Source organism: Coturnix japonica, chromosome 1 (assembly GCF_054131305.1).
Source record: "Coturnix japonica strain WE chromosome 1, WE-NBRP24, whole genome shotgun sequence".
Taxonomy (NCBI): domain Eukaryota; kingdom Metazoa; phylum Chordata; class Aves; order Galliformes; family Phasianidae; genus Coturnix; species Coturnix japonica.
In genome coordinates, this window is record NC_140663.1 from 39,320,526 (window position 1) to 39,331,601 (window position 11,076).

Below are 11,076 nucleotides of genomic sequence, written 5' to 3' on the forward strand. Positions count from 1 at the left end.
TTACTGTCAGACAACATTTGCTGTGTGCTTATACAGCTTAGTATTGGCTGAAATAGGCATAAAATGGTTTGAACTTCCTTCAAAAAGACCTCAGCTTTTTTAAGGCTTCCCACTGCAAATGGAGAATATGACATTACACCTAAAAGTTTTTGCTATGGAAGGCTGTCATGGAATCATAACAAGTTTGGAAACTTGTGTTTTCCACTGATGCCAATGGTCACTTGTCTGGATTTCTCAGCTGAGCAGTCTTCATAGTTATTTTTCTACTATAGCTAGTAGAGAATGATAGCACAGTCTAAGCTACATGACTCAGTGAAGCCTGATTGCCTTTTCAGGGCTGGCTAGTTTTGCTTTCTTAACATCTGGAGGGAATGTTACATGATTCTGACTTCAGCATAAATCAGATTTATTGCAGTGTGCTTGTAGTGATTTGTATCTATGTACCAAAGTTTAGATTTTAGGATACTGCACAAAATCCCAGCCTGCATCATTAAACAGTTATGCTACAGTATTTATTAACCACTTTTATACTGACAACTAGTTGTGTATTCATAAAGAGGTGTTGTACTTTTGACATATATATGTATTTGCTGTGATAGTTCCAGAAGGGCTATGAAACTTGCATGTTTTCACAATCTGTTTATGTAATGCTTATGATCTGGACAGCACATATCTTCTTTTCAAGGAAACTGCAATAAAATGTGCAAATTGTGATCTCTTTAAGGCAAAGACTTTTCATTCCAAAAGCATTGCTAGCGGTTAGTGATGAAAAAGCACAGCAAGATATGTATAGTGTGTGGTCAGAAGGCACATCAGATGTGATCACTGCCACGAGTCTCCTTTCCCTGGAGGAATTTTTTCTTGGACTGTCCTGAATAAAGAAAGCCTACTGAATAGTCTCGGTAATTTTCTCTTCAGGGTCAGAAAATGTGCAAATTAGAGGTTGCCAAAAATATTTCACAGGCACACAAAGATTTAGACCTTGTACTTGTGTCTAAAAAGCCAGTCTTGAATCTAGCAAGAAGAGTAAAGACACGTCAAGTGATGAAATTGAATGTGAATGTAAAAGCTTTTCTCTGCTATAAAGAACACAGCCTTTAGATTAATATTAGCAAACCCTGCTATGTCACATTTCTACAATCAGTATCTCTCTGGGAAATAAGAATACATTAGTTCAGGTCAATATCTGCACTCCCATCAGACAAAATTACCTAACTGTCTTTGTCTGGTAATGATAATGACATTGCTAGCCTCCAGGGAGCTGACGTCACACAACCAAGCAACTCAGGAAGAGCAGCATATATAAGTGAACCAGCAAAGACCTCCACGGCTGTGGACTGATTCAGCTGACAGATGCTGCACAAACGCTGCTGTGCAAAATCTAGGAGCACTAGACAGGAAAATAAGTATAAGGCAAAAGAGCATTTTAAGTATGTTTTAGGTATCATGCTTTGGTGTATAAGCAACAGTATGTAACACATTAGGAAGGAAACACTCAAAGAGCAGAACAGGATCTGGATCAACTCTGCTAAGCTCCATTCATGCTCACATGGATGTGAATGGTGTGTCTAAATGTGTGATGGCGAATATTTCTTTCAGATGTAAAACATGGAAATCCTTTGTCTACCCTGTTTTGCTTAGTATCTCTTTAGTTACTCATGCACCTGCTTGCCTACCTACTTACAAATACACACAGATCTTCCAAACAGAGCAAGAAAAAGAGAGCTAAATACCAAAGCCTATGAGGAAAATGTGCCAACTCTATTGTTGTCATTAAGCTAAAGGTGATGTGAAATTCTCCGCCATTAAATAAATATTGAGAGTGCACTCTTTGCACACTGTTCTATCAGAAAGGAACTGTGAGTTTATCACTGTGATTTTGGGGTTAGGGCAGAAAGATTTTTTTATGTTTGTTCAAGGGTTTACAGGAAGCTAATTCTCTCTGTGTATTGCATTTATTTAATTAAAATAGAAGGCCAGTCAATAGTGCAGTAGCAAAGCCAAGGCATGTCTGACCTCATTACAGTAGGGTTTGTATGCTGACACTGATGAAAGACCTGCTGCTGATGCTGATGCTAGTCCATTTAGTTTTTATTTGACATCAAGTTACTTTGCCTGTGCTGTCAGAGCTTGTATATGGAGTAGTAGCACCATGAAAAAGAGTATGTCTGAAAAGGCGCCAAGGATTTCTCAGATGCTGCCTGGACACTACTCATTTGCTTATATATTTGCCTGGCTTGTGGTATAGCAGGTTTGGGCAATCTGCTTTTAGCTCCCTTGGCTCTCTCAGTCATCTCAATATGGTGCCTGCTCTCTTTCCACAGTCTCCTCTGAATAGCTGCATGTGGGAAGAGATGCCTGCAATACAGCTTCTACCCGCAATCCACCTCGCCTGTGTTTGAGATGGGAAATGAAGTAAAGCGGCTGCAGGCATGTAACTCTGCACATGTGAAAGGAAGTGGCAATGCTGAAGATAGAACTTCTGCTGCAGATGATTTTCAGCCCAGTGGGCTGCCAGGAAAAGCTGCCATTAGTGGATGCTGCTTACCTAACGCCAAGTCTGTTTCTTTCTGTAGGGCATTCATAAAGGCTGACTTAACCCACTCCACCTTGTGTTTCCAGACTGTCTCTTTAGCCAGGGCAGAGCAGTAGAGCATGCAGGAGCACTACAAGACCATGTTTCTCTCCACTGGCTGCAGAGGTGATTAGTCTCACTGGGCTAAGGTTAGCTTCAATGAAAACTCTTTTAGCTGGACTTTTTTTATCAAAATGACTGCTTCAGGGTTGAGCAGATTATATTCCTACAGCTGCGTTTTGACATGCTGCTTTGCTTTATTTCTCTCTGCACAGCACTGTTTAAGCACTGCCCAGAATTTTTAGAGGCTTCAGATCTAATCTGATTCATCCATTTTGAATGGAATTGTTAGCTGGAGAAGACTTATTTTATTCCCTCTCTTTAATATATATAAATAGGTGAAAAGATGTGTCTCACTTTTCATCTGTCTGTTTGCTCAGCAGTTACCTTTAATGAGCAGTTGGGTCATTTCTGGCCCTGTTTGTGAGGAAGCAGAATTCTCAGAAATGTTCAGTGCAAACTATAGTAACAACAGAAAGAACAGAGGAGAGGCTGATGGAACGGGACTCTGTTAATCTAGAGAAAAGAGCTGCACCAGGGGAACAAGTCAGCATCTTTTGGTACATACATGGAGTTCACCAAGAAGATGGAGACAGTGATGCTTAGCAGGAGGACAAGGAGCAAAACAGAGTGGAAATTTCAGGCTGGATATAAGGAGGAATGGTTTCCCCAGGATGGCAGTCAAAGAGCAGGACTGGAGAGAACTTAGTGTGACTCCAAGCTGGCCCCGCTCTGAGAAGGGAGTTGCACTAGGGGTTCTTTAAGGTCTCTACCAGCCTGGATTATTTTGTGCTTCTGAGTTTTATCCAAAAAGGGCATTAAGCACTGCTAAGTTTAAGCAGGAATGACTAACTAAATCCATGGAGAGGAATCAATCCCCTCATTTTAAAACATGGAAAAATCTCACCCATGTTTAGCTTCCAATAGGCAGTTAGGACTCCAGACCAGCCCTTTCTGCCCACTCTCCTGCCTTTCTTTGGAACTCTACTCAAGCACACATGCTACCCCCAAAATGAGGATTGCTGCAGCAGCTCCAGAACTTTTCTCTTGACATAAAAATTAAGCAGAGTTGACAAGTTTGCCCAGAGTGCCACTTCAGTGATGGAGATAAACTACATGCAGGACATGAAGCCACCCTTCCCTTTAGTGTTTATCTTTGAACACTATGCCTAGATCAGGAAAGCAGGAAAGCAGAGTTCTGTAGCCTGGGAAGAATACAGGGACATTGTTCGCATATGTAGAAATAAGATCCGAAAAGCCAAGGCACAGATAGAGCTGAACTTGGTGAGGGATGTGAAAAATGTCAAGACTTGAGGGTCCTGGTGGACAAGAAGCTGGACATGAGCCAGCAGTGTGTGCATACAGCCTGGAGAGCCAACTGTGTTCTGGTCTGCATTAAAAAAGGGGTGGCCAGCAGGGAGAGGGAGGTGATTGTTCCCCTCTACTCTGGTCTTGTGAGGCCCCATCTGGAGTGCTGTGTCCAGATCTTAGGACCCCAGTACAAGAAAGAGCTCTTGGAACAGGTCCAGAGGGGAGCCACTAAGATGATCAGAGGTCTGGAGCACCTCTCCTACGAGGTAAGGCTTAGGGAACTGGGCTCATTTAGCTTGGAGAAGTGAGGGCTCTCGGGTGACCTCATTGTGGCCTTCTGGTATTTGAAAGGAGCATGTAATCAGGAGGAGGAACAGCTGTTTATGAGAGTGGATAGCGATAGCACAAGGGGGAAAGATTTTAAACTGAGACAGGAGAGGTTTAGGTTAGAAGGAAGTTAGATATTAGGAAGAATGTTAAATATTAGTAGGAAGGTTAGATATTAGGAGGCAGAGCCACTAAGGTGATCTGTTCCTAGATATTAGGAAGACATTCTTTACAGTTGGGGAGGTAAGACACTAGCACAGGTTGCCCAGCAAGGCTGTGGATGCCCCCTTCCTGGAAGTGCTCCAGGCCAGGCTGGATGGGGCTGTGAGCTACTTGGTTTAGGGGGAGGTGTCACTGCCTGTAGCAGAGGGTTTGGAACTAGGTGATCTTCAAGGTCCCTTCCAACCCGAAACATTCAGTCATTCTTTGGTACACAAATGCATAAATTGAAGGAGATGATGGCAGTAAGGAAACCCCCCACAAATGGTGGAAGAAGCAACATGGGTTTAATGAATCAGAAATTTTAATTTGAAGGTTTTTATTTATTTGATTTTTTCAGTAATAGCTTCTTGGTGGTTGTCTGGGGGTTGGAGGAGGTAAGCTGTCAGTCTTCATTGCTTCTAGTCTTTAGTCTCTGGACACAGGAGCATGCTTAGTTACACTGCTTGCCTTCTCTTCTGAATGTGGTATATTTGGTATTTTTGGGTTAGGCCCATTGATCCTTCTTTAGCTTCTTGTTCCTTCCTTATATTCAAAGTTCAATTGTAGACAGTCCACACGGTTTATGGAGATGCAGATGTGTGCCACACTCAAAGTCCTGACTCCATCTTAAGGTGAGCTGTGAGCAGCTGATTATGTCTGTAAAGAATGCCTGTTTGTTTGTGGGTCCGTGGTGAGGTCCATAGCTGAGAGGTGCTGTGGAGCTGCCTCTGACCATGCCATACAGATCCTCACATTCTGTAGGACCACTGTGCATTGCAGAGCAGGGCACGCACTTTCCTCATGCATTAGTGGGTGCCTTGTCCAGGAGCAGACATGGGCTGGTTGGCAGAGGTGGGGGTGGTCTGGTTCTGTGTGTACCAAGAAGTCAGTCTGAAAGGTAGAGAGTCAACAAAGAAGAAGCTGCATGAGCTACTCTTGCTTATGTGATGCCTGCTCACCAGGATACTGGTCTGCTGCCCGAATCCACTACTGAAGATATTGGGGAGCTTCCCAATAGTTTCCCTATCTCACTTAACAGTTTTGTATGACAGCAAAGAGACTAGTTATAAGGCAGAGGATAGGTGTGTGTCCTGCCTGGTTCCATCTTTGTGCAAATGCCTGTCTGCAAAGCAGACAGGAAGGAGTTAAGGAGAAGCCACGTGATATAAATTCCTGTACTGCTCTTCCCCGTGTGGCCTTGTTCACCAGGTTCACATCTGACAGACATTTCCATGGTCATGTGTTGAACGTATCACTGAATTCAGTGTTTGTGTATGACTTACCTCTTCTGTACGGCAGCATAAAGACCAGTTAGATGGTGGAGGGTAGGCGTGTGTCCTGCTCGGGATGCCCATCTGCAAGTCAGATGGGAAAGGGATGAAAGAGCAGCCATGTGCCCTGCTTCCCTGTGCTGCCCATTCCTTGTGTGGCCTTGCTTACCGGGATTCTGGTCTGCTTACCATTTCCATGTCCATGTGTTGAAAGTGCCACTGTAAGCAATAGGTCTGGTGCCAGCAACTGCAGTGCAGATAGGACACACTAAAGTGGTAAGAAATGCTGGGGATGGTGTAGGGGACCTTGGGGAGTTTCCAGGGTACCTTAAGATCTAGAAAAGACAGCGTATCTTGAGCTATCTCTTTTGTCTGTTGACATGGTGACCAGTTATGCTCAGATTCCATCTTTGGACGGATGCCACATGCAAGGCAGATGGGAGGGAGTAAAGGAGCAGCCACATGCCCTGCTTCCCTGTGCTGCCCGCCCAAGCAATGCCCACATCACTGGGTTTATGGTCCACCAACCATTTTCCAGGGCCTTGTGTATAATGTGCCAAGGCATTTGTCTGGTTCTGTGCAGGACCTGCAGTTAAGACAGGGCTCAACAAAAAGATAGTAAATGTTGGGATAGGCAACATAGGTATGTTGGGAAGTTTCCCAGGACACATTAGGATATAGAGAGGATAGTGTTTGTGTCTCACTTATCAGTTTTGGATGGAAGCATGGAGACCACATAGAGGGCTGAGAGTTGGCGTGGGTCCTGCTCTGGTTCCATCGTTGCGGAGATGCCCATCTGCAAGGCAGATGGGAAGGAGTCAAGGAGCAGATATGTGCCCTGCTACCCTGTGCTGCCCTTCCCCAGCATGGCGCTGCTCACCAAGCTGCTCATCTGAATTCGTTACCACATCCTTGTCTTGAAAGTGCCAATGCAATCATTAGGTTTTGTGGCAGGACCTGCAGTGGGGACAGGGCACAACAAGGTAGTACAAAATTTTGGGATTGGAAACTGAGGTAGCTTGGAAAGATTCCAGGGTCACTTAGGATCTGGAAAGAATAGTGTTTGTGTCTGACTTATCTGTTTTGGATGGAAGCATGGAGACCAATTAGAGGGCTGAGAGTTGGCGTGGGTCCAGCTCTGGCTCCATCCTTGTGGAGATGCCCATCTGCAATGCAGATTGGAAGGAGTCAAGGAGCAGCAATGTGCCCTGCTTTCCTGTGCTCCACTGCCCAGTGTGACCCTGCTCACCGGGCTGCTCCTCTGAATTCATTACCACGATCTTGTGTTGAAGGTACCAATGCAACCATTGGGTTAGGAGCCAGCACCTGCAGTGTGGACATGGGTCATCAAAGTGGTATAATACGTGGCGGTCAGAATGCAGGGAGATCTTGAAAAGTTTCCTGGGTCACTTTAGGATGTAGAGAGGATAGTGATTGGGTCTGACTTATCTTTTTTGGATAGGAGCATGGAGACTGTTTAAAGGTCTGAGAGTAGCTGTGGGTCCTGCTACAGCTCCATCGTTGCGGAGATGCCCATCTGCAAGGCAGATGGGAAGGAGTCAAGGAGCAGCTACGTGCTTTGCTACCCTGTGCTGCCCATCCCCAGCATGGTGCTGCTCACCAGGCTGCTCATCTGAGGTCATTACCACAATCTTGTGATTAAAGTACCAATGCAACCATTAGGTTTGCTGTTAGCACCTGCAGTGGGGACATGGGTCAGCAAAGTGGTATAATACGTGGGGGTCAGAATGCAGGGAGATCTTGGGAAGTTTCCAGGGTCACTTTAGGATCAAGAGAGGATAGTGTTTGTGTCTGACTTAACTTTTTTTGATGAGAGCAAGGAGACCACTTAAAGGGCTGAGAAGAGGTGTGGGTCCTGCTACAGCTCCATCGTTGCGGAGATGCCCATCTGCAAGGCAGATGGGAAGGGGTTTAGGAGCAGCTACGTGTCCTGCTGCCCTGTGCCTCCCTTCCCCAGCATGGCGCTGCTCACCAGGCTACTCATCTGATATCATTACCACATCCTTGTCTTGAAAGTGCCAATGCAACCATTAGGTTTTGTGGCAGGACCTGCAGTGGGGAGAAGGCACAACAAGGTAGTACAAAATGTTGGGATTGGAAACTGACGTAGCTTGGAAAGATTCCAGGGTAACTTAGGGTCTGGAAAGAATAGTTTTTGTGTTTGACTTATCTGTTTTGGATGGAAGCATGGAGACCAATTAGAAGACTGAGAGTTGGCGTGGGTCCTGCTCTGGCTCCATCGTTGCGGAGATGCCCATCTGCAAGGCAAATGGGAAGGAATTAAGGAGCAGCAATGTGCCTTGCTTCCCTGTGCTGCCCCCCCCAGTGTGCCCTGCTCACCGGGCTGCTCATCTGAATTCATTACCACAATCTTGTGATTAAAGTACCAATGCAGCCATTGGGTTAGGTGCCAGCACCTGCAGTGGGGACATGGGTCATCAAAGTGGTATAATATGTGGGGGTCAGAATGCAGGGAGATCTTGGGAAGTTTCCCGGGTCACTTTAGGATCAAGAGAGGATAGTGTTTGGGTCTGACTTACCTTTTTTGGATGAGAGCATGGAGACCACTTAAAGGGCTGAGAAGAGGTGTGGGTCCTGCTCTGGTTCCATCGTTGCGGAGATGCCCATCTGCAAGGCAGATGGGAAGGAGTCATGGAGCAGCTACGTGTCCTGCTGCCCTGTGCCTCCCTTCCCCAGCATGGCGCTGCTCACCGGGCTACTCATCTGATGTCATTACCACATCCTTGTCTTGAAAGTGCCAATGCAACCATTATGTTTTGTGGCAGGACCTGCAGTGGGGACAGGGCACAACAAGGTAGTACAAAATGTTGGGATTGGAAACTGAGGTAGCTTGGAAAGATTCCAGGGTCACTTAGGATCTGGAAAGAATAGTTTTTGTGTCTGACTTATCTGTTTTGGATGGAAGCATGGAGACCAATTAGAGGGCTGAGAGTTGGCGTGAGTCCAGCTCTGGCTCCATCCTTGTGGAGATGCCCATCTGCAATGCAGATTGGAAGGAGTCAAGGAGCAGCAATGTGCCCTGCTTTCCTGTGCTCCACTCCCCAGTTTGACCCTGCTCACCGGGCTGCTCCTCTGAATTCATTACCACGATCTTGTGTTGAAGGTACCAATGCAACCATTGGGTTAGGTGCCAGCACCTGCAGTGTGGACATGGGTCATCAAAGTGGTGTAATACGTGGCGGTCAGAATGCAGGGAGATCTTGAGAAGTTTCCTGGGTCACTTTAGGATCTAGAGAAAATAGTGTTTTGGTCTGACTTATCTTTTTTGGATAGGAGCATGGAGACTGTTTAAAGGTCTGAGAGTAGGTGTGGGTCCTGCTACAGCTCCATCGTTGCGGAGATGCCCATCTGCAAGGCATATGGGAAGGAGTCAAGGAGCAGCCACGTGCCTTGCTACCCTGTGCTGCCCATCCCCAGCATGGTGCTGCTCACCAGGCTGCTCATCTGAGGTCATTACCACAATCTTGTGATTAAAGTACCAATGCAACCATTAGGTTTGCTGTTAGCACCTGCAGTGGGGACATGGGTCAGCAAAGTGGTATAATACGTGGGGGTCAGAATGCAGGGAGATCTTGGGAAGTTTCTAGGGTCACTATAGGATCAAGAGAGGATAGTGTTTGTGTCTGACTTAACTTTTTTTGATGAGAGCAAGGAGACCACTTAAAGGGCTGAGAAGAGGTGTGGGTCCTGCTCTGGTTCCATCGTTGCGGAGATGCCCATCTGCAAGGCAGATGGGAAGGAGTCAAGGAGCAGCTACGTGTCCTGCTGCCCTGTGCCTCCCTTCCCCAGCATGGCGCTGCTCACCGGGCTACTCATCTGATGTCATTACCACATCCTTGTCTTGAAAGTGCCAATGCAACCATTAGGTTTTGTGGCAGGACCTGCAGTGGGGACAGGGCACAACAAGGTAGTACAAAATGTTGGGATTGGAAACTGAGGTAGCTTGGAAAGATTCCAGGGTCACTTAGGATCTGGAAAGAATAGTTTTTGTGTCTGACTTATCTGTTTTGGATGGAAGCATGGAGACAACTTAGAGGGCTGAGAGTTGGCGTGGGTCCTGCTCTGGCTCCATCGTTGCGGAGATGCCCATCTGCAAGGCAAATGGGAAGGAGTCAAGGAGCAGCAATGTGCCTTGCTTCCCTGTGCTGCCCCCCCCAGTGTGACCCTGCTCACCGGGCTGCTCATCTGAATTCATTACCACAATCTTGTGATTAAAGTACCAATGCAGCCATTGGGTTAGGTGCCAGCACCTGCAGTGGGGACATGGGTAAGTAAAGTGGTGTAATATGTGGGGGTCAGAATGCAGGGAGATCTTGGGATGTTTCCCGGGTCACTTTAGGATCAAGAGAGGATAGTGTTTGGGTCTGACTTACCTTTTTTGGATGAGAGCATGGAGACCACTTAAAGGGCTGAGAAGAGGTGTGGGTCCTGCTCTGGTTCCATCGTTGCGGAGATGCCCATCTGCAAGGCAGATGGGAAGGAGTCAAGGAGCAGCTACGTGTCCTGCTGCCCTGTGCCTCCCTTCCCCAGCATGGCGCTGCTCACCGGGCTACTCATCTGATGTCATTACCACATCCTTGTCTTGAAAGTGCCAATGCAACCATTATGTTTTGTGGCAGGACCTGCAGTGGGGACAGGGCACAACAAGGTGGTACATAATGTTGGGATTGGAAACTGAGGTAGCTTGGAAAGATTCCAGGGTCACTTAGGATCTGGAAAGAATAGTTTTTGTGTCTGACTTATCTGTTTTGGATGGAAGCATGGAGACCAATTAGAGGGCTGAGAGTTGGCGTGGGTCCAGCTCTGGCTCCATCCTTGTGGAGATGCCCATCTGCAATGCAGATTGGAAGGAGTCAAGGAGCAGCCACGTGCCCTGCTTTCCTGTGCTCCACTCCCCAGTTTGACCCTGCTCACCGGGCTGCTCCTCTGAATTCATTACCACGATCTTGTGTTGAAGGTACCAATGCAACCATTGGGTTAGGTGCCAGCACCTGCAGTGTGGACATGGGTCATCAAAGTGGTGTAATACGTGGCGGTCAGAATGCAGGGAGATCTTGAGAAGTTTCCTGGGTCACTTTAGGATCTAGAGAGGATAGTGTTTGGGTCTGACTTATCTTTTTTGGATAGGAGCATGGAGACTGTTTAAAGGTCTGAGAGTAGCTGTGGGTCCTGCTACAGCTCCATCGTTGCGGAGATGCCCATCTGCAAGGCAGATGGGAAGGAGTCAAGGAGCAGCCACGTGCCTTGCTACCCTGTGCTGCCCATCCCCAGCATGGTGCTGCTCACCAG

General features: G+C 46.8%; 1 protein-coding gene across 2 annotated transcripts; it reads right to left on the bottom strand.

Moving 5' to 3' along the window:
* Positions 1-4,794: 4,794 nt before the first annotated feature.
* On the bottom strand, positions 4,795-6,747 carry LOC146762359 (uncharacterized). 2 transcript variants are annotated; one of them, XR_014942978.1, is made up of 5 exons: positions 6,274-6,747; positions 6,073-6,153; positions 5,915-5,992; positions 5,758-5,829; positions 4,795-5,365 (listed from the first exon to the last, which is right to left on the bottom strand). XR_014942978.1 is itself a non-coding variant. In XM_085538445.1 (4 exons), exons 1-4 carry the CDS (start codon positions 6,151-6,153, stop codon positions 5,126-5,128), a joined length of 471 nt encoding a protein of 156 aa, XP_085394571.1. In that variant the 5' UTR covers positions 6,154-6,747; the 3' UTR covers positions 4,795-5,125. The 2 variants fall into 2 exon arrangements, 1 of the variants encoding a protein (XP_085394571.1); XM_085538445.1 differs by having other exon boundaries at positions 6,073-6,747.
* Positions 6,748-11,076: the final 4,329 nt, after the last annotated feature.